The sequence below is a fragment of the Eschrichtius robustus genome, chromosome 2 (assembly GCF_028021215.1).
Source record: "Eschrichtius robustus isolate mEscRob2 chromosome 2, mEscRob2.pri, whole genome shotgun sequence".
Lineage (NCBI taxonomy): Eukaryota > Metazoa > Chordata > Mammalia > Artiodactyla > Eschrichtiidae > Eschrichtius > Eschrichtius robustus.
The window spans coordinates 133,417,550-133,439,913 of record NC_090825.1 but is presented as its reverse complement, the minus strand read 5'-3'; the positions used below and the strand labels follow the sequence as shown (position 1 = coordinate 133,439,913).

General features: G+C 47.4%; 1 protein-coding gene across 1 annotated transcript in view; it reads left to right on the top strand.

The window, feature by feature from the left end:
* The window catches only part of ADAM19 (ADAM metallopeptidase domain 19), an 88,014-nt gene that overhangs the window by 32,234 nt on the left and 33,416 nt on the right, over positions 1-22,364 (top strand). The window contains exons 4-8 of the mRNA XM_068536283.1: positions 1,928-2,006; positions 7,345-7,421; positions 16,248-16,440; positions 17,112-17,177; positions 21,545-21,616. Coding sequence (XP_068392384.1) covers positions 1,928-2,006; positions 7,345-7,421; positions 16,248-16,440; positions 17,112-17,177; positions 21,545-21,616 — 487 coding nt within the window. The remainder of the gene's footprint in view (positions 1-1,927; positions 2,007-7,344; positions 7,422-16,247; positions 16,441-17,111; positions 17,178-21,544; positions 21,617-22,364) is intronic.

The window sequence follows — 22,364 nt, the reverse complement described above, 5'->3', positions numbered from 1 at the left end:
TCGCTCGTGGCCATAGAGACAGTAAATGTCAGAACTGGCACTGAAACGTAGTCTCTCAGACTCCAGACCATGTTCTAAGCTCCTAGTATGCTCAACGACTCACTCATTCATTCATTCAGTAATTAGTTAACACATTCTTTCACTGAGTACATGTTAAACACCAGTATATACTGGTGAGCAAAACAGCTTGGCCTCTGTCCGCCTGGGGCTTACAGTTTATCTCGCTCAGACAAATGGGTGACTCTTCCCTTCGATCCTTGACTGGTTAGATGCTAAGGAGAAAGAGAAAGGGAGACAGAATCTGGCAAGTTAGCTACGGACCCAAACTTTCCATGTGAATTGGAGTTTCTCTACACAAGCTGGGTTTTCTGTTTTGCTTTGTTTTTACATCTCCCTGTTGGGTTTCTTTTCTTCTTGTCCAAGCCTGCACGTTGAAGGGCTTGACATAGTGCAAGAGACAACCCTTGTGGCATTTGCCTTCTGACTGCATTCTGTGGGTGGAGGGGAATCTGAGAGTCTGGAGTCCCGGAAATTAGAGCTGGAAGTGACTCCGAGAGACTCTGGAGATCCTCTTCAATGACCCTCTGTTGTGGGAAATGTCACCTCTTACAAAACTAGGGTGGTCCCTGCAGGTCCCTTTGGCTTTCTATGCTGGCCTCAGCTTGTATCTTCTTATTTTTTTAAAAAGCAGTTTCAAATTAGATTTTCAGTTTTCTGAATAAATGCATGATAATTATTCTTTAAGATCAACCAGTTTTTCAGAAATATTATACAACTTACATTGTGAACATCCTCTGTAATTCCCTGAGATAACCACCATTAACGATGGGCATGCCCTCCTCCAGCTGTTGTTGATGCATGCACTAGTGTGTACTGCTGTTACTTTTTCATTAAAAGGGATTTTAAAAGTACATACTTTCCTGAAATTTATTGTCTTTATCTAACTCCATTTTAGACATCTTTCCACATTAGTATAGATCCACTTAATTCTTTTTTGTTAGACTCCAATTTTTAATGATGCCTTCCATTACAAACTTTTGTGCCCCGTGACCTCGATTTTCTTTAGATTCGTTCTGCTTTTAATGAGGCTGAGCTAGTTGAAGCATCCATTTGGCTCTTTTATTCGTCTTTTAACTTTCAGGGAAATTCTAAAAGCCTTATTTGAGGTCACCTTGCCTTTGGTGAGGGATTCTTAACCTCAGCTGCAAGAGGTCTGTGGCAAGAGAGAAACCAATGTCCAATTTTAGGAAAGAAAAAACAATACTGGAAGGGTAACACATAGAACTACCAGATCTCGGGAGATCTGAACCACTAGGTCTCAGAAAAGATGGGCGAAGGAAACTCCTGGAGCCCATGCAGCAGGAACACAGGAGCAGATGAATAGCTCCCATTTGTTAAGTTCTTGCAGCATTACTCCATTGGCTTGGCTCGCGTCGAGGGCCACCCTTGGCCAAGGCCAGGTAGGATACCTTGATTGACAGTCTTACCAAAACATGCAACAGGGAAGAGGGATTCCCTTAAAGAAAAATTGGTGTGCTGATACCAAAAGTTGGTGGATACGCTGGAAAAATAATCAGTCAAGGTACACAATAGGGTCCATAGACCCTGGGAAATTTTGTGAATGTGTTTGCACATGTATTTTCCCAGGACCCAGAACAAGTTAAGATCTAAGATCACTGCTTTTGTGGTCAGCTCTGTCTGGTTGTGGCTGACTTAAGCGATGATCCCAATGAACACAAAGTTCATAGCAAACTTCATTCTGTTTTTCTTTTTATTCCTTGAGCCGTTCCATAAGACTGCCTAGCTCCTTCTGCGTGGAGATGCTTGGGGTGGTTCTACCAAGTTTAGTTAGAATCACTGGCTGCTGTTCCCAGGATGGTGAAGTCCATCATCTAAGGAGACAAATGCCTGTTTTTATTCTTTTCAGGCACCTTTTTGCTCCAGCCTACACAGAAACCCATTATACTCCAAGTGGCAACCCTCGAACCACCACCCTGAAATCTAAGGTAAGTTCAGGTCAATATCTATCAAGCAGCTGCCCTATCCCAGACCCACCCCTAGGAAGTGAGGAGGTGCTCAGTGGAGACAGTTCCTCCCCTGAAGGAATTGTTTCCCTGACTGAGACCCAGGGAGTGAGCAGGAGACACGAAATATGAATTTGTTATTTTGTAAGCGTACCCTCCCCTTTGCTGGCTAAAATGGTGAAACAAAAAATATTTTAAGCAAGTTGCATCTGATTAAAGTTGATATAAGTCATTGTGAAGCATACATTTTCTTTGCTTTATGTTAATTACCCACATACTAACAAAAGTTTAAGTAAGAGAAATGATTTACTGGTAATCCTGTCATCTCACCCAGTCAGATGTTTGTTTTTTTTTTCATATGGACATGGAAGGTTTTGTACTCTGCCTTTTTAATGTGGTTTTAGGATGTGAAGATTTTCTTATTTTGCTGCTATCTTCATACTGGGTATTTTTCCCCTCAAAGTTGACTTTGGCTGTTTGCACAGAGATTTGTCATTTAAAAAATGGTGTTTCAGTTTTAGTCTTTTAGTTTGCTCCACCACACCATTTGGTCACTGGTGGACATTTAAGGTCACGAATCATACACGTTTCATGGTTTGCTAGCTTTCCCTACAGGGGACCTTTTAGAATTTGTAGGATTAGAGTGGTGGTTCTCAACTAGGAGTGATTTTGGTTTAAATCATTTCTTTTCCTTAAATTTTTGTTAAATATGTCGGTAATGAACATAAAGCAAAGGAAATATGCTTCACGATGATTTATACCAATTTTAATCAGGTGCAATCACCCTAAAATATTCTATTTGTCTCTTTGACTGTTTTAGCCAACAAAGGAGGGGACCCTTGGCAATTTGTGGGCACAGTTTGGGTTATCGTGACTGGGAGGTGGGTGCTACTGGCATCTGGTGGGCAGGGATGCTGCTGATTACCCTGCAATGCACAGGCCAGTCCTCCACAGCAGAGAAGTATCTGGCCTCAAACGTCAGTAGTGCCCACGTTGAGACATTCTGGACTCGAGTGACCCTTCTCGGACTCTGTGCCAAAGAGCAGGGGTGAAGGAGAAGGGAAGACAGACTCCAGCAGAAGGAGCAGTCTTTTGCCTTTGGGGCCGGATGTCATGGGCTTTTGTGGTGTGCGTATCTGGGAGGTGTGGTGTGCAGGCAGCAGGATGGGCTCCTCTGCCTCAGTGCTCCTCCCACAGCTTCCCATGACCCTGAGGTTCCCACGTGATCCACTCTTTACAGTAGCCCTGCCGGAGTGCAAAAGCCTAGAAGACAATGACAGCCACTAACAGTCATTAGCAGCACAGATGAGTTTATCAGATCACCCTTGAATGAGGAGAGGGACACAGGACAGTTAGGTTTCGATGGGTCTAAGAGGTCTGTAGTAACTCGGTAGCTGAGGGGCTATGTTGGATTGTTGGGTGTGAAGATCAGTGCTGCCTTCTTCACCAAGACCTTCCTGGGGAGGGGAAGGAGTGGCTGGTGCCCACGGGAGGCAAGTAGGCTCTGTCTTCTCATCTCTGGGAAGGCTGGCCAGCTGTGGCTCCACACCTTCTTCAAGGCCCCTTGGTTGAAACTTCTTCCTCCCTTGAGACTTATGTTCTCTGTCTCCAGTGAGGTGGGGAAGGGACAGACGTGCCTCAAAAGCCCCTCGCCATTATGACCTCACAAAGCACCCTCCTCTGGGTTTGGCTCCTGCACTTCTGTGCTGAAGAATGGGTCTCAGTGCTCGAGTTTGCCATGAGCTCATGCTTCCTGCTACGAAAGCCCCCTCAGGGTGGCCCCCTCAGGCTGAGAAGCTGGGAAGGAATGCGATGACTTCATGGCTGTTGTGTACTTGTTCTTTGTGCTCTCGGGGTTAGGCAGAGATGTTGTGAGGGCCTTTGAGAAACAGAGGACAGTGAGAGAACTTCCCCTCCCTCCCAGAGAGCCCCTCCTTCCTGAAGGTCTCTTGACATGAAGCACAGAAGCACATCTCCCCTGAAGCATGGGATGCCTCTTTGTTTTCTTACATCCCCTGCTCCTAGGCTCTTACAAAGCCCCCACCCAGCCCCAGGGGGCTTCCAGTCAGCTTTCTTACTTGGGAGCTGAAGACTCAAAGAGAAATGGGAATGGAATAAACCGCTTAGCTTCGCTTGACCCAAATGTTGCGGATCACACTCTCCTACCAAACTTGGCCAGGGGTAGTGGGAGTTCTGGGAACCTTATCCAACCCATTGCTGGGCCTGTGGGCTCCAGCCCTGATCTAGGTCAGATCATTGGGGGAATGGTCTGTGAGTGTGTTCCAGTAGAACGAGTTGCAGAGTTTGGGGTCTGAAGCCAGGGTTTTAGTCTTGGCTTTAACTAGCTGTGTGACCTGAAAAACCCTTTTGACCGCACTAGTGTTGAGTTTCCTCATCTGAAAATTGGATATGCTAAGATCTGACTGTCAGGGCTGTGGAAGGGTAGGATGAATCACTGATTTTTATGGGAATTTATTTTTTTAATTTATTTTTAAATTTTTTTTTTAAACTTTGGGTTTGTTTGTTTGTTTATTTATTTATTTATTTATTTAATGGCGTGTTGGGTCTTCGTTTCTGTGCGAAGGCTTTCTCTAGTTGCGGCAAGTGGGGGCCACTCTTCATCGTGGTGCGCGGGCCTCTCATTATCGCGGCCTCTCTTGTTGCGGAGCACAGGCTCCAGACGCGCAGGCTCAGTAATTGTGGCTCACGGGCCTAGTAGCTCCGCGGCATGTGGGATCTTCCCAGACCAGGGCTCGAACCCGTGTCCCCTGCATTGGCAGGCAGATTCTCAACCACTGCGCCACCAGGGAAGCCCTTTATGGAAATTTATAAACATCTCTTCCAACGCCACATCTTACAGATGAGGAAATTGAGGGGAGAAGAGAAAAAGGAACATGCCGAAGTCGAGATAACCAATGAGAGGCAAGGCTTAGACTAGTACCTCAGTCTCCGTTGGTGCTGGAAGATGATAGAGCTTTGACAAATTAAGTTCCATGCACTTTGCTGGGTCTGCTTTTGCTAAGAGAGAGCATGGAGTCTGAAGTCAGGCTGCTGGGGTTTGAATCTCCACTTTGGTGTGTGGCCCTGTGAATGACCTAAAACCTCTCCAACTTTTAGTTCCCCCTTTTAAAAAATGAGAATAAGAGTATCTACCTCATAAAGCTGTGATCGGAATTAAAGGGAAAAAATCATGTAAATTGTTTATCCAGGAGCAAGAGCTGGGTAGATGTTAGCTCTTACTGTTAATAACAGTAAATGGCAGGCATTATTATCACATGCGGTGATGTGTGTGACAGCCCTTTGTAAAGTGTGTTGCACTATACTCATGCCTAGAGCTGAGCAGAGTGTGGAACCAGAGAATGTAGATGAATGGGTTAGCTGTCTCCTGGGTCACATGCCTGCCTGCTGGGGACCAAGGAACAACCACAATCAAGTGTGGTCCTGGTGATGGATCACTTGGACTGTTGTTACGTAGGTGAATGCCAGAGATTCCTGATTGGCCCTGCTCAGGCCCAGGACGTTGGTGGGGAAAGATAAAGCTTCCGTGTCTGCAACTACACAGTTTACATCCTTCTTAAGACCTTCTTAAGAACCTGGCTCTGCCCTGGAGATTTTACCTTCTTTCTCTTCGGACCAGCTTATCTCTTTTGACCTTCTGGGAAGAAGCTTGTAGGAATGTGTCCCTTGTTATCACCCGTTGGTGTGCTGGGAACAGTCCTGGTTTGTGTCCGTCTGTCTGGTTTAGCACTTTATCACTCTCAACAGGGTCCTGGTTTGCCTCATAAATGCTCTGGCTACCCTACTTATCAAACACTCTGCTGGCACCTCGAACTTTATTTCAAGCCACTCTTCATGATGTGTAATTATCTTTGTATGGCTTTTAAACTAATATTGGCTCTCACAAGACCATAAGTCCTACGAAGGCTGGAGCTGTGTCTGTTACTCACTGTTGTGTATCGGGGCCTGGTCCTGGGCCTATAGCACATAGTGGTTTGTAGCCATGAGGAATCCAGCCGGGTTGGGAAGACCAGATGGCCGTGAGACGCCCTGGCTAGAGAGCAGCAGCAGACCTGCAAGCGTCCATGGACACAGGTGCCAAATCAAGTCTGCTCCAGGCGCGCAGGGATTCAAGGGGGGCAGGGAAGATGGGGGATAGATCAGTTTCCTAGAGCCGCTGTAACTAAGTGCCATCAACTTGGAGGTTTAAAACAACAGAAATGTGTTCTCTCATAATTCTGAAGGCTAGAAGTCCAAAATCAAGGTTATGCTGCCTCTGTCGTCTCTAGGGAAGGATCCTTCCTTGCCTCTTCCAGCTTCGAGTGGCTCCTGGCCATGCTTGGTGCTTCTTGGCTTCTAGTTTTGTCTAATCTCTGCCTCCATCTCCACATGGCCTTCTTCTTTGTGTGTGTGTGTGTGTGTCTCTCTGTGTCCTCTCTTCTTTTTATAAGAATACTAGTTCAGTATTGCCTCATCTTAATGTAATTATATCTGCAAAGACCCTTTTCCAAATAAGATCACATTCTGAGGTTCTGGGTAGACGTGAATTTTGGGGGGGTGACACTGTTCAATCCTTACGGGGGGTCAAAGATGTGAGTCTAGTGGGGAGGCAGGCTTTTGAGAAGCCAGTGTTTCCTGTGGCCAGCATCATGTCATAGAAAGAGATCTGAGGGACTTCCCTGGTGGTGCAGTGGTTAAGAATCCGCTTGCCAATGCAGGGGGACATGGGTTCGAGCCCTGCTCCGGAAAGATCCCACATGCCGTGGAGCAACTAAGCCTGTGCGCCACAACTACTGAGCCCACGCTCTAGAGCCTGCGAGCCACAACTACTGAGCCCACATGCCACAACTACTGAAGCCCATGCGCCTAGAGCCTGTGCTCCACAACAAGAGAAGCCACCGCAATGAGAAGCCCGTGCAATGCAACAAAGAGTAGCCCCTGCTCGCCGCAACTAGAGAAAGCCCGTGCGCGGCAGTGAAGACCCAAAGCAGCCAAAAATAAATAAAGTGTTTCTCTTAAAAAAAAAAAAAAAGAGAGAGATCTGAAATCCTGGGTTCTCCAACTAGCAGAGAGACCTGCGGCAAATCTCTTTGCTCCTCTGAGCCTTAGCTTCTTCATCTTTTCAGTGAGGATGATGGCATCCACCCTGTCCCACCGCCCAGGAACATTGCGAGGGTCAAATTAAATGGTGGCTTAGAAAGCTCTTTGCAGATTGTAAGCTTAGGGTAGGTAGGTATATAATCATCCCTGACTTTCATGAGACACTAACATTGCCGTGCTTATCAGTATCCTGTGGTCTGACCACCCGCTTTCTCCATGCTAGGATCACTGCTTTTACCACGGGACAGTGAGGAAGGCAGAACAGTCCAGTGTCACGCTCAGCACCTGCCGGGGAATGAGGTAAGAGGCCCTGACAGTGCTGGGCGGTGGTGGTGGTGGTGGGGGGGGGCACCTGAGACTCTCTCCAGGAATGGAATTTTTAAGCCAAGCGGGGCTGGCCTTGGGCAGGGACTTTGAGAAGCTGTCTATTGAGAATGTATGCAAGCCAGCTCTGAGAAGGGCTGAGCTTGGGAGGGACAAGGGAAATAATAATCCTTTGATGATGATGATGGTAAAAATAATAATGTTAATAATAGATAACCCACAGATTCACTGGGGACTGAGCATACTCTTTCCTGAGGAGCTTGAGGTTTTATTATTATTTAGGTATGGTGAAGCCAACAGAGCAGGAGACAACTGCCTTCGAAAAGACACTTTATTGTACTCAAGATCCCAGGAGGAGGGGCAAGCCACGCTGGGGCTGGGGCACAGGGCAGCACAGGGGTCATTCAGGAGGTAGAGCGGGGAGGAGGGAATGTGGGAAGGAATCTTTATTGTGGTTTCTGTGGAAAGGAACAGGAAAGGCAGGGCAAGCAGGCTTAGGATTGGCTAGTTTGAATAATTTTGGTGGGATCTGGAGCCTGGGGCTGTCCCTAGTTGTCTGGTACCTGGCCCTGGGGTGAACAGGCCCAGGGGGGTGGGCGGCCCAGAGAGTTAGAAGCCCATTGGAAAGGCATGCTGTGCTCACTGGTGAGTTAACCATCTGTAGGAATTGGCTAACCCTGGGGGCAGGAGCAAGGTCGCAGTGTCAAAACACCAGGATATAGGAAATAAAAGACATGGTTCATACACCTGAAATTGATGAATTTGAGCATTTATTCCCACTTCTCCTTTGCTCGTCTCTGGTAGAAGTGCTTATAGGCGGCAAAAAAGGAAATGGGCAGCTAGTGAAAAGAGCAGAAAGAGAAGGGAGAAGCAGGATAATCTTCAAGACAGAAAATGAACTGAAAAGTTCCAACGAGGGGGCATGTTGGAAAGAGAGTGACTTCATTATCTGAGCCAGACGACCTGGCTTTGAGCGAGTAGCAGTTGACCAGAGGGGTGACCTTGGGCCTTGATGGTCTCTTTTGTAAAATGTGGATAAGGGAAATGTATATCTGTCGTGTTGTGAGGATTGCACGTGCTAATAGATATCTAACATTTAGAACTGGCCAGTACATATACAAGCCCTCAGTCACCTCCCAGACCCATGCTTCCTAGGCGGGGCCCGCAGAGGGGCGCCATCAGCATCACCTGGGAGATGGTTCAAACTGTAGTAGCTCAGGTCCTACCCAGACCTACTGGATTGTAACCTGTATTTTACCAAGATCCCCAGGTGATATGTGTGCACGTTATAGTTTATACCTGAGAATATGTGTTCCTTGAGAATATGAATTCTATCTCAATATCTGTTTCTCTCCTCCAGCCTACCCTGGTGCTTTGCATATAGTAGGATCTATACATGTATGTTGAAGTAATAAAAATCATTTATTTAGACTCTTCCCACCCTCCCCTCCTTTTGGAAAAGAGACGATGATCTGAAAAACCTGTGTTCTAATTGCATATACTAATTGCCTGGGTTTTAATTGCCTATACTATGTGGTACCTATACCCAGTGTGTTGATAAACTAGCTCTATGAAAACAAAAAGAAAAAAAAAAGCACTGATAGGTAGCATCTGCCAGTATGCTGGTAAAAATATTCCCACCATGACCAATTCGAAGCTATCAACATGATGTTACTGAAGGCAGCATTGAGCAGATATGCATACGTTGGCCCTCATGAGCCAGTAGGAGGTGTTTCCACTGTGTACCCTTCCTCTCTCTTGATTGATTGAGCCAATGATTGTTTCTTTCATTCAGCAAATTAACACTGGGTGTCTGCTCTGTGCCCATGCCCTACACGGGTGGAGGGGAGACAGGCATATAAAATTTCCTGAGCCCTCAGTTTCTCATCTGTAAAGTGGGCATGGATGATAGGCATGGTAGAGAATGTTAAGTGCTGTGTTAACGCTACAGCATGCAGATGGGATTATTATCATCTTATAACAGTGAAACCATGCTAAGACTCACCCAGGCTCGCATGCCAATGTGAGGCCCATCATGCTGCCGATCCCACGTGTTTGTTTGTAAATCGAGCCATGTCTCATCTGTAAGGCTTCATGGTGAGTTGGCCGGAGGGGATTAGGCAGGAAACAAGCTTTGGCTGGGAGGCCATAACAGAGACCCCAAATCCCCTGCTCAAGTGACCTGATTGAGCCTAGCCAACTGGCCTTCCAGTGGTGTTTACAGGCCCAGCCATCTGCAGTCTGCAAGTGAACAGCATCTGTCTCAAGAAGGAGGAAAGGGAACACGCAGGTGTGACTTGCTTCTCTCTGCCTCTTCCTGTGTCCTCTTGGTCTGGAGCAGTGGGAATTTGGCTTGGCCTCTCGTACATCATTCCCACAGCTGTGCTGATAGGGGGAAACTGGGTGAGCCGTCCATGTGTTTCTATTTTGCACGCTTCCCTTTTATGGGGTCCACCCGCCTTATTTTCCCAGCCTTCTCACTACACACCTTAAGAAACCAAGGGTGTCTGTGGGCCCGACTGATTTAAGAGCTGGAGACGCATGGCAGATGGCTCGATTCAGACTCTGGAGTAGGAGCAGCTGTAGCAGCAGCAGGCTTCAAACCCACGTAACACTCAAGTCGCCCCCCACTAAGGCTCATAAAGCGATGCTGCAATGGAAAATCTCCATAGCAATTGTGCTTCTCTCCTGGAAACATGCTCTCTGTGACTGGAGAAAGTAGGTAGGATTTATACCAAGTGGGATCTTCAGGCTGGTGATACAAATACAGAGGAATCCAGCTGAGTTTCTAGATTGTTGCTGGGCGTCCTCTTCTCTCCAAAGCCGTTCCTTAGGCTAATTTAATTGAAGAGGTAATACGGGATCATAGTAAAAATACACTCAAATAATACAAGAGCGTACAATGAAAGAGTATGCTTCCTGTTTCCCGAATCCCCCCTCCCCAGTGGCAGCCATTGTTACCAGTTTCTTGTGTATCCTTTTAGAAGTATTCCTTCCAAAAAGGAACATGGATATGTAATATAATGCTCTGTAATCTTGTTTAGGCCACTGACCCCTTTGAGAATAGAGTGGCAGCTCTGGATATTTATAAACTACACCAATGAAAAGATGCAGCACACCATTTCCTAGGGATGTTTAGTGTCCATACTCCCCAAGCCTGTCTCCTATGAAGGACTCATCTAAATGTCCTATACAATGTCTTGCGTGCACAAATGCTTTGCAAATTAACATAAAGTATAAATTTTAGGAGCAATGGTTATTTGTGAAGAAATCTAGACATTACTGTGTTGAGGTGTCCTTGACTGAACCTGTGGGGTTTGGCAGACACTGGGCGTGCATGTACGTGTGTGTGTGTGTGTGTGTGTGTGTGTGTGCGTGCACGCACACGTGTGTCCAACTCACTATCAGCAGGAGAGGTATTGATTGCAGTAAAAACATTTTTTTAACCTGATTGGTCACTTTATTTGTAAAGAAAATGCTTATTGAAGATTATCATTACATAACTAATGAGTGTGCTAAACATCCAAATAATACTGGAGCATAAAACTAAAAGAAGTGAAAATTCTTTATCCTGTCCTGCCCTTTCAGTCAATCTCATTCCCCATCTGTAATCTGTTGGGGAGTATACATAATTGAAATACATAATTATGTGTATATATGATTTTTTAATCCAAGGGAGATTGGTTATAGGGTTATACATACCATTCTGTAATTTTTTTTTTCTTTTTCCAATTTAACATTATGTCGTAGGCACACATAGATCTAGCGCATTCTTTTAATGGCTGTATAGTATCTTAAGTACTAATGTCTGGCAAGTTTAATTACATAGAAAGTCTTTCAAAGACATACAGTAGACCACCTGTAGTCATCTATTTGATGCATCACTCTTATAGCAGATCTGTCCTCAAAACTCTGGGGCCCATACTCACTGTGGTTATGCCTTACCCCAGGTCCCTGGACTCAGACTCTGTGGGAGAGAGAGGGAGAGAGAGGATATGAAATTAAAAGTGAGCACAGGAGGATGTGTGTGAATGTTATGTGATGGCTTAGAAGGAGCTCACAATTTAGAGTAAAGCGACCTGAGTTTCAGATCTAGTTCCATACCTCCCGGCTGTGTGATCTCTGAGCTTTCCTTCCCCTGTTTCATTTCATTTCGTTTCCTCCTTGTCTTTGCCTTGGCCAGCTCAGCTCTCCAGATGGTACCTACGGTGCAGGGGGCTGCTGAGTCCTGGGTTGGGGGCTGAGGGTGGTGTCATGGCTCCGCCCGTGAGTAATGAGCCTGGATGTCAGGAGACCTGGGATCTGCCCCCAGCTCTAACAGTAGCTCACTAGGTGACCTTGGGCAAGTTCCTACTTCTCTGGGCTTTGGTTCCTCTTATCTGAGAAAGCAGGGTAAACAAGACCATGAAAAGGACTCTTCAGTGTCGAAATTTCTGTGCTGCAGAGAGAGTGGGCAGAGTTTCCAGGAGGTGGGGCGCCTGGGACAGAAGGAGCCAGTCCATGCCTATCTGCCCTTTTGCCAAGGAGAGGCGTGGCCCTTTCCCGTTTGAATATCTGGCCTTCCTTCTGCAGAACAGATAAGAAATGCTACCTCTGTGTCAAGCATAGAGTAAGCCCTCACAGGGCAACATCAAGTTGTGTCAGGTGTAGATTCTGGAGTCAGGCAGTTCCTGGTATAAAACCTGACAGGTTGCTTCAGTTCCCTAGCATCAGTTTTCTCACCTGTAAAATGGGAGCAACAGTAGTGACATCATTGGTGGATTTACATGAGGTGATGAGTGCAACTTCCTTGAGATCAGGGACTTTTTTTTTGTTTTCCTATCATGCTGCATCCCCGGTGCCTAGAACTGTTCCTGGCACACAGTAGGTGCTCAATACATATGTGCTGAATGGCTACTGAATAAGATGCCTTGTACCCCGCCTTGTGTATAATACATGCTCAATGACTATTAGCTATCCTTTTAAAATATTACCCTAATTGTTAGTAAACATTGCCTCTTACTTCAGTCAACTATCATAGCAGCCCTGTGAGAGGGGCAGCTTTGTTGAGTAACTTAGCCCAAAGCTAGCAGACAGCAGAGCCAGATTTTGAATCCAGGTGTGTCCCACTCCCGAGCCCATGCTCTCCACTTGTGGCTTGCCACCCCATCCCAGAGGGACCACATCACCCGTGTGACCACGTCACCTCTGTGCTGCCTTTGAAGCTCCCTGTAACTCCTTCTCACTTGCATGCAGATTTTGGGGGAAGGAAAGAAGTGTGACAGAGTGATTACCTCTTAGGGCAGCTCTGGATGTAGGCATATAGGGTGTGTCTCCTTGGATTCAGCTCTGAATGGACAAATTCCTAAGAAGCAGTTCTTGCCTGGTTCCTGGAAGGATGCATTTGAGCGAGTCCTGTAGTCATTCAGGGGTTAAACCTGCTGCCTGCCTGGCCTGCCCTGCCAGGGTTCCTCTGTACAATTTCATTTGTTTCAAGCTCTCAACAATGAGGAATAGGATGGAGAGCAGAACGGAGAATAGCGTGTGAGGTCCTGGCCACCCAACCTCATGGGTCCCCCTCCCGCCAGCTAAGCTCTGCCATGCTTACATTTAGCAAATTAGATCAACTGAGACACTTAGAAGGAGAAATGACTGGTGAGTGCTCAGGGGAGGGCAGCTAGCAGGGCTTGGGATTGGTGACAGGGAAGGGCCCTGGGAAGTAGATTCTCACAAATCCCCCCACTCTCAAAGCTGGGCTTCGCTGTGACATGCTAGGGCTTGTGCCAGCCTCTCCTCCACCCCCAGGCGGTCGGGAAGGTGGCAACTGTGACACAGGCGCGTTACCAGCAGCCACGGCAGGGGGAGGGGAGGGGAGCGGCCGCAGAGTCCTATTGCTGGAAGGACCTTCAATGTCCTTCTGAGCTTGTGTTTCTCCAGTTATGATCTGCCCACTCCCTGGAACAGAATTGCTGAGAGCTCTGTGAAAAGACAGGCCCCTGCCAGAGGCTGGGCTCCGGGTCAAGGTTCCTGAGTGTGGCTGTGCAGGGGATTACTATGGGACTTGTTCACTCGCTCAGGCCTACAGAATCTGTGTCTCCTAGGTGGGGCCTGGACATCTCCATTTTTAATACACCCTGTAGAGTATTCTAATGGATAGATCTGGGAGATTTGATCCTAAGATCTCTGACCCCTAGGTTTGGAACTCACTGATAGAGGCAGATAGCACAGAGGTTAAGGGCATGGGGTCCAGAGTTGGCTGGACCTTAAATCTTTGGCCCCAGAATACCCATGAGAGCTTGTTATTTAATCTCTCTGGGGCTCAGTTTCCTTATCTATAAAATGGGACCCATGATGGTGCTTTACAGCATTGATGTAAGAATGAAATAAGAATGACGATTATAAGCACAGTGCCTGGCATATAGTTAACTCTCAAAAAATGGTGTCTAAAAATGAGTAGACTGACTGCCTCTCCCAGCTGGTGTCTGACTTCAGACAGGCCAGCTGGGTAATGGCCAATCACGCCTCAGAGGAGAGTTGCTGATTCTTGTCACTTATAGCTGCTCTACAGGGCTCTGGTCACAGAGGCAGTGTGAGGTCATGGTTAAGGTCTTGGGACCTAGAACCAGACTGCTTAGGTTTTTACTGCCTGTGTGACTTTGGTCAGTTGATTAACCTCGCTGAGCCTTAGTTTTCTCGTTTGTAAAATGAGGATAATATTTGTAAGGATGATAGAAGTTGGTGTGAATAATAAAATACTCAGCACAGTGCCTGGTCCATAGCGAAGACTCAGTAATTTATAACCACCATGATTGTTGTTCACTGTGCACCAAACTTCTGTGTCGTCTCTGTCCTATTTGGCCCAGAGGCTTATTCAGGTGATGCCTGGTCAGCTGCACTGGAACTTTCCACCCACTGGGTGTTATCTCCACAGCCACAACCCAGTGCACACAAAGCCATCGGCTGGTTTGTGGTGAAGCCCTCTGCTTCCAGTGTTTGTAGCCACTGGGGGAAACTGAGGTGATGGGGAGGGGCCTTGGTCAGCCAAGATGAGAAGATAGCTTGGGAACAGGATGCCCACAGCAGCTCTGCCCTCTGCCCTTTCCCGTCTGGACTCAGGAGCGGATGTGACCCTTGCTGTTTGCTCCACTCTCACCCCCAGCTGCACAGGCAGCCCACTGGGTGTCCCGCCGGGGGGCTGGTCTGGGATTGCTGCGTCAGCCTGGGTGAGGTAGCCGGGAAGTCGTCAGGCTCCCTGGCACCGGAATGAGGTCAACCAGGGATGGATTCCAGGAAGGACTGCTGCTGATCAGGGCCTGGCGCTGTCTCTCCTGAGACCGCCGCAGGCTCTTCCCAAAGGGCAAAACCTGGGCGGGGATCCGGAGGCGTTAGGGGCAGGGATGGAAGCTGAGACAGCTGAAGAGAGATCCTGCCAGTTTGGAGTGGCAAAGACTGACTTGGCTACACTTTGCCCTTTGAAATTTCTGGATGAATAGAGCCTGAGGTTTTGGAGCACACGAAATGCTGTGGGGTCCCTGGGGTACATTGCTGGGATCTTCCTTCCCCAGGGCCCTGATAGCATTCCCTTGCTCTCGTTTTCATCTCACGGTGTCAAGGATGGCAAATACCTGCTGCGGGGGCCTCTGCTGTCCCTTGCATTGGTTATTGGTGATAGTGATTGATAATAAGCTGTGCGCTCTTTCTCACCGAGTCCAGATAAAGCGCCCAGAAGCCTCACTGATGCAGCACCCCAGGCAGCAGCATCCAACATCAGTGTTAAGGGTGATGAAAGCTTTTTGCCTCCTCTGTTAACATACTGTAGTGATTTATTCCCATGTTCAGACTCTAAGCTCCGTGAGGGCAGGCATCTTGTCTGTCCTGTTCACTACTCCATCCTCAGCAACTAGCACGATGCCTGGCACATAGCAGCAGCTCAGGAAATATTTGTGGAATGAATGTCTGTCCTCCAGTGGAATGTGAATTACACAAGGACAGGGATTATGTCTAGATTACATCTAATACAGAGTAAGGGTTCAATGAGTGAAAAAATATAATGAATGAACACACATCTTTATTCTGAGTTCAAGGCTAGTATCTGTAACCCAGAGAAAAGAGTAGTCACACATGCTTGGTTGTGGGTGTCACCTCACTGCAGAGCTGCCTTGCTGACACAGGGAAATTGGGGCTGGTAGGCATGCCATCAGTGATGTCTCTAGCTTTGGTTTCCAAGAGCAAAGACACTTGTCTTTCCATTTACTCATCCCAAGAGTCCTGTGAAGTTAGAAAATTATCATTCGCATTTACACTGGGGGAACCTGAGGCTTGGAGTGATTGAAGAGGTTTGTTGAAGAGCATTTGACAATTTAATGTGGGAGCTAAGATTAGAACTTGGGTCTCCTCATCCTCAGGCCAGCATTCTTTCTCCAGTCACCAGACCGTCTTTCTCTCAGTCTATAAAGTTTTGACCTGTGATTTGTTGTATGCTATGTTTGGGTTTGGGAAGCTTTTTGGAATCCTATTCCTACCATCCTTTATGAGTATGAACTGTCCCTGGTCCAGCCCTTTTAGAACCTTCAAGCTTCTCTGTGATAAGCTTTTGTACCCTGAAACCGTGCACCACATCTCACATACATGTGCATTTCTCTGGAGAGGAAGTCTGAGTTTGCCTCAGATTCTCACCAAGGAATGCATGACCCCATAATAAGATTAAGAAGCAATGATCAAAACCAATTGTGAAATTTTGTATATGGGGAAACTGAGGCCTGAGCAAGGGACTTTTCCAGGACCATAATCTTTGACCAGAGATTCTATTTCTCCCGTCAACAGAGGACTGATTATGGTGAGCAGTAACCTCAGCTACATCATCGAGCCCCTCCCTGACAGCGAGGGCCACCACCTTATTTACAGATCCGAACATCTCAAGCTTCCCCCCGGGAACTGTGGGTTCGAGCACTCCAAGCCCACCGCCAGGGACTGGGTCCTTCAGTTTACAAACCAGACCAAGAAGCGACCTCGCAGGGTGAGTTTTTCTTAGTGCAGGAGTCAGCCTGGGGATAGGCTTGTCCCTTCTGAGGACGCTTACCTTGGATCCAGGAGTATTTCTAAATTAAAGGGAGATGCCTAAGAAGGAGGAAATAGTCTTTTCCTCTTAGTCTAAGTCATTGTTGAGTGTGAGAAACCCTTGTATTCGACAGAATAACTGCTTTGGGGGAAAACATTACTACCTATAAAATAAGGTGCTGATTTCAGAAACTTTAAAATGTGAGAAAAAAATATACGCCTCCCTTTTTGGAATAGCCACTTAACCACGTGCACAAAATGCTTGTATTTATTTGTAGCGAAAATAGAGGTATGTGGTTTAAATGTCTTTTGGGAACTTGATTGTCAGCATGTTCCCTCATATGTCAGCCTCTGTTCTGTCTGCACTAGGCAGCCAGCTCATTATTTCTGGAGACTAAAGGACTGGACCCAGTGTCCCAGAGCAGCCTCCCATGATAACCAAGATGGCAGGCAGAAGGTGTAGTGAGGGTGATGATGAAGTGACCATAGCTGGCGTTGTCTCTAGATCCCAGGTACAAACTTAGTAAGGAGGGCCGCTGCTTATTAACTGCACCATTTCTGAGCAGTTTTTTGAAAGGAGGTCAAGTCCACCATTTCTATAGCTCTGATCTGCTTATGTCTCTTTCTTAGATGAAAAGGGAAGATTTACACTCCATGAAGTATGTGGAGCTTTACCTTGTGGCTGATTATGCAGAGGTAAGGGGGAGGCAATGGGTTTTAGCAGAAAAATCGCTCTCTTGATAGCTTCCATTCCAGCCTTCAAACTGCTTTGGGGAAATACTAAAGCATTCCTCTTTTTCCGGTTTGTCATGTGATTTTGACCTTAAATCTGACCAAGGGCTCTTTTTGCTATTTTAAACATAGTTGGGAAAAAAACAAGGAGAAGTCTCTTCCAGCTCAGTATGTTAATCAGAACATCAGGATAAAGAATGTTATTTGGGTTAACATTTCTTAGACTGGGTCTGAAGACCCTTAGGTTTTGGTGCTTATTCTTTGGGAGAATAGAGATAGACCTGCCCCTCACCTCACAGGGTTTACAGTAGCAGCACAAAAACTCTCTAGTTCCAAGTGTGATGACTGCTAGGATGGTTCATTGTAGAGGATTAGAGTGCAGATAATGAATTGGGGAAAGCTCCCCAAGGCAGTGGTGTTGAAGCTGACTCCTAAAGAATGGATTCAGGCCCTACGGCCCGTATTTGCCTAAATTAGCTGTATTTTACCTCATTCTCACTTTATGTAGTGGCTCAGCCACATAACTGACATAGCTTCTGGGCATGGAAGGTCAGATGAGCTGAGCACTCCCCACGGTCTAACACTGCACCTCGTCTGGGGCTCCCTTTCAGACAGAACTCATCACAGTTCCCGTCTGTCACGTACCGTCCAAATGGGTTAGTTAGCAGCTCCCCCAGAGGAGCAGTCCCACAGCACAGATCCTGGAGGCAGTGCAGGGAAAGGGGAAGAATACTAGACTTCACGCTGGAAGAGCTGCCTTCCAGTGTTAGTGGCGGGAGGAGGTGGCCCTTGAGTGTCTGCAAGGACACGGAGTCGTGAACTGGGCAGAGACGCGGAGGTGAAGGGCCCTCCCAGGCTGAGGAAACATCTTTTTTTTTTTTTTTTTAATATATATATTTTTCAATTTTATTTTATTTATTTATTTATTTTTGGCTGCGTTGGGTCTTCGTTGCTGCGCGCGGACTTTCTCTAGTTGCCGTGAGTGGCGGCTACTCTTCGTTGTGGTGCGCGGGCTTCTCATTGCGGTGGCTTCTCTTGTTGCGGAGCCTGGGCTCTAGGCGTGCAGGCTTCAGTAGTTGTGGCGGGCAGGCTCAGTAGTTGTGGCTCATGGGCTCTAGAGCGCAGGCTCAGTAGTTGTGGCGCATGGGCTTAGTTGCTCCGCGGCATGTGGAATCTTCCCGGACCATGGCTCGAACCCGTGCCCCCTGCATTGGCAGGCGGATTCTTGACCACTGCGCCACCAGGGAAGCCCCGAAGAAACATCTTGTTCTGCTTTGAGAGGAGTTTTGCTTTTTAATTGATGTCGGTATTGGTTTTCCCAGCAGCCTTTCTTTCTTTTTTTTTTCTTTTGTTCTCCTTTCCAAAGACTGGTGTGTGTGTAGGATGGGGGAGTGGTGTGGGGAGCAAAATCCTAAGTGATTTAAAAGCCGCAGCTGCGCAGTCATGGGAGATGCTAATGGCGCTGGCCCCTGCCTAACAGAACTGCCATAGTGGGAGGGTTGCTGGAAGAGAGCTGAGCTTCCCCGGCTCCGGGACATCTTTAAGCTTTGCATCTGAGATCCTCTAATACAGTGGTCTCGAACCTTTTTTTTTTTTTTTTTGCTGCAGAATTAGTTAAGCATATAGAAACACAGCTGCTCTAATGGAAAGGTGGGGTGAGGCTCCCCCTCGGCCTTGCACTCCCACCAGAGGACTCCTGGTGTGGGGATTTAAAACCCACTGGGTGTGAGTCTGAAAGCTGGAGAAGCGGGGGTGGGGTGGGGATCGGACATCTTCTGTCTCCTGACCTCCAGGGTCACAGCAAACCCCCAAGAGGAAAAGTGTGTGCCCAAGGTGCCTCCGGAACTGTGCTGTGCCTAGAGCCATCTTCCTGTTGTAGAGGGAGGGTCTCCAGCAGCCGCCCCATAGGTGTTGCCCACAGGCCGTGATTCATGCAGCTCAGTGGATGGTGGGTAGGGAACGTGCTCACTGCTCAGGTCCTGGGCAGGGGTGGGCGGGGGAGTAATAGGCCAGGCTGGGCTCACAGGCTCACAAATCCCTGCCCCCCTCACCACCTCTTCCCCCACTCCCTCTCCAAGTGGCCTCTCATCCTCCGCGGGCAGAAATGTATTCCTGACAATTAATTAATCTGAGAGGACGGGCAGACAGGGAAGAGGAGGGCCGCCTTATCTGTGATTTATAACCTGGTGCTGAGACAGGCCAGGCTTCTCCTCTGGGCTCTGGACTTCGCACAGGGAGCAGAGACATGGATGGGGTGGCTGCCTGGAGAGAGGGTTTTTAGCAGTAAAAATGACCATGCAGCTCCCTGGGCCTAGGTGGGAGCACCTGGGGTGGTTCTCAGTTTATTCATTCCTCAGGTGAGATGGGAGATCCAGGGTGGGGGAAGAGCAAGATGGGATTTGGAGGAGGAGACAGGGTAGCTGTGAGAACAGGTATGCCAAGGACTTTTCAAGATACAGACAGAATGTGGGGCAGTTGGGAAAGACCAGGTGATGCACCGTGTTTTAAGGCCTGTGTCGGCCCAGACAGTGTAAGGGGGAGATGCTCTTTTCTTTACATCAGAGGTCTGTAAACTATAGCCCATGGTCAAATCCAGCCCACTCCAGGTTTTTATAAATAAAGTTTTACTGGAACGTATCCATGCCTACCTCTGCATGTGTTGTCCATGGCTGCTTCTGAGCTACAGTGGCAGAGTTGCGTAGTTGTGGTAGAGACTTTATGGCTGCAAAGCCTAAAATATTTACAGTCTGGCCATTTGCAGAAAGTTTGCTGACTCTTGCCTGAGGCTCTTCAGGATAGCATGATACATTCCTTAAAACTATGGTGGTATTATCCGGCAGCTGTTTGAAGATAGCATTAATATATTTGAAAGACAATGAAATCTGACTCTGATGTTCTAATAAATACTCCCTAAATGCTGCAACGCTTTCTGTGCCGTGAGACGAGTTTAGAAATGGGATGACTCAGTGACGAGAAACTTCAGGATTAACACCTTGGAAAGATCTAAGTCCCAGGATCTTACATTGAATTTAACTCTGTAGAAAGCAATGGTGAAAGTGAGACGATTGCAGTTCTGATGAGTCACAGTTCCCAGGAGGCCCAGGAAGGTCCAGAAGCAGTGAGAGAATAGGAAACAGTGCGTTTCTCCCCCTATCGTGGCTGAGACACACCCCCATCTGGACAAATATCCCAGGGTGTTTTATTTGGCTGTTCTTTTCATTTCTCTCTTGTATATTCTTGTGGGATGCAGTGGAGGAAGGACGTGAAGGTTTGGACTGAAGTAACATATATCGTGTGTACACAAGGTAAATCAGATAGGTACCCAGGTTCTGTGTAACAATGGCAGCGTATAGGACATACCCATCGTTTTCAAATTTAGGTTGCAGTTGTAGCAAATTGTATCTTTATGCTGTGAAGCGTTCCTTCATCGTTGCAGCTGAAAGTGATGTACCCTTTTGAAGCAGGCATGATAAAGTGAGGCTACCTACCGAAACGTGCTCCTCCTACTACCCACGGCAGATATTTCTAATGGAGCACAGCACTCTTTCCTGCCGAGCCCCTTGCAGTCGTAGAATTCTTCTCACTGTGGGAAGGCATTGCTAGTTGATCTGAGTAGCGTGCCAGATGAAGCCTATTTGCCAAGGTTTTATGACCCTCATTGCCAGCACTCATTTTGTGTCATTCACACGGCCTCCTGTTGCAGTTATTTCTGTGCAGGTTTTCTCAGCCCGTTTCTACTTCATACTCCTTAAATATAGCATCTGCCATTGTTGTTATTTGTGGTCCTCTCTGTGTTTTAACTGAAGCTCCTTCAAGGCTAGGACCAGGACCACACACTTTGTATCCTGCGCAGCACCAAGTGCAGTGCCTTGCACACCGCAGGTGTTCAGCAACAGTTTGACCATGTTGACTGATCATGTGCACGGAGGCCCTGTGAGATAGATCCCTGTGGTGGCGGCTCCATGCTGGGGTGATGACCGAGGCAAGGATTGGATTGGTCCCTCTTCTAAGCCCCAGTGGAAGTTTGCAGGAGGCCTTGTAACTAGGAGGACAGGAGAACAAGGTTGACTTCACAGGCTGGAGGAAGACAGTTCAGTTCACTGCACAACTGTTACATGCCTACTGTGTGGCCGGAACTGAGCTAGTAGTTGGAGGTACCAAGATGGATGTGACCCAGGTTCTGCCCTCCCAAGCTGACACTACGTGTCAGGGAGATAGTCGTCATAGAAGACGGAAGGAAATGAAAAGGAATTCAAAGACCAGTAATGGGGCACACGAGGGGTCCTGGGAAGGGTTCTGGGGTCTCACCTAGTTCTGCTTGCCCCATTTAGTTTCAGAAGAATCGACGAGACCAGGACGCCACCAAACACAAGCTCATGGAGATCGCCAATTACGTTGATAAGGTGAGACCAGGTGTGTCCTTGTGGGAAAGGTGCCAGCACCTTAGAGGAGCTGCAGGACAGGAGCTCACACCTGACTTGCCTCTTGCTCGACTGGCCGCCCCACCAGCTTCTGGGAGGCAGTAGCGATGCAGCCGAAGCTCAGTGGTCACAAGACCGTCAACTGCACGGACCTAGCCAAGTAACTTGTCTTGTTTGGGTTGCTGTTTTGTTTTGTTTTTTAATTTACAAAATGAGGGGTTGATTTAAATCAATAGCTTTGGATAGTTTTTGTTTTTCTGATGGAATCCTGTTTCCAATGTCTAATGTAAAAGTCCGATGGAAGCAGACTCCTGTAAGCTGAAGCAGGGGTGGGGACCCAGAGTGCTGTCCTCTGACCCCCTTCCCCTCATCCCTGCCTTAAAAGTTGAGGAGTGGGTTGTTTGGGGTCAATCTGTATAATCTCCATCTGTAAAGCAGTTCTAAAATCATTTGGTTTTGTCTCTTAGAAAAGCCGTGCAGTTGGTTAACTTTCCTAGGTCAGGCTCTTTTAAACAAGCTCTTAGGAAATACCCCGATTCTTGAATTTTACTAGAATAGGCTGGTCTGGGACTTAGAAATACTTTGTTTATATGACAGAGTGCAAAATGCAGAAGAGGTAACCTAGAATGACCGTGGCCTCTTGATAGGCGAGTAATAAATAGTTTTAAAAAGTAGATTTTAATGTTTGGGATCGCAGGTCTCTGAGAATCTGATCACATTTATTGTACAA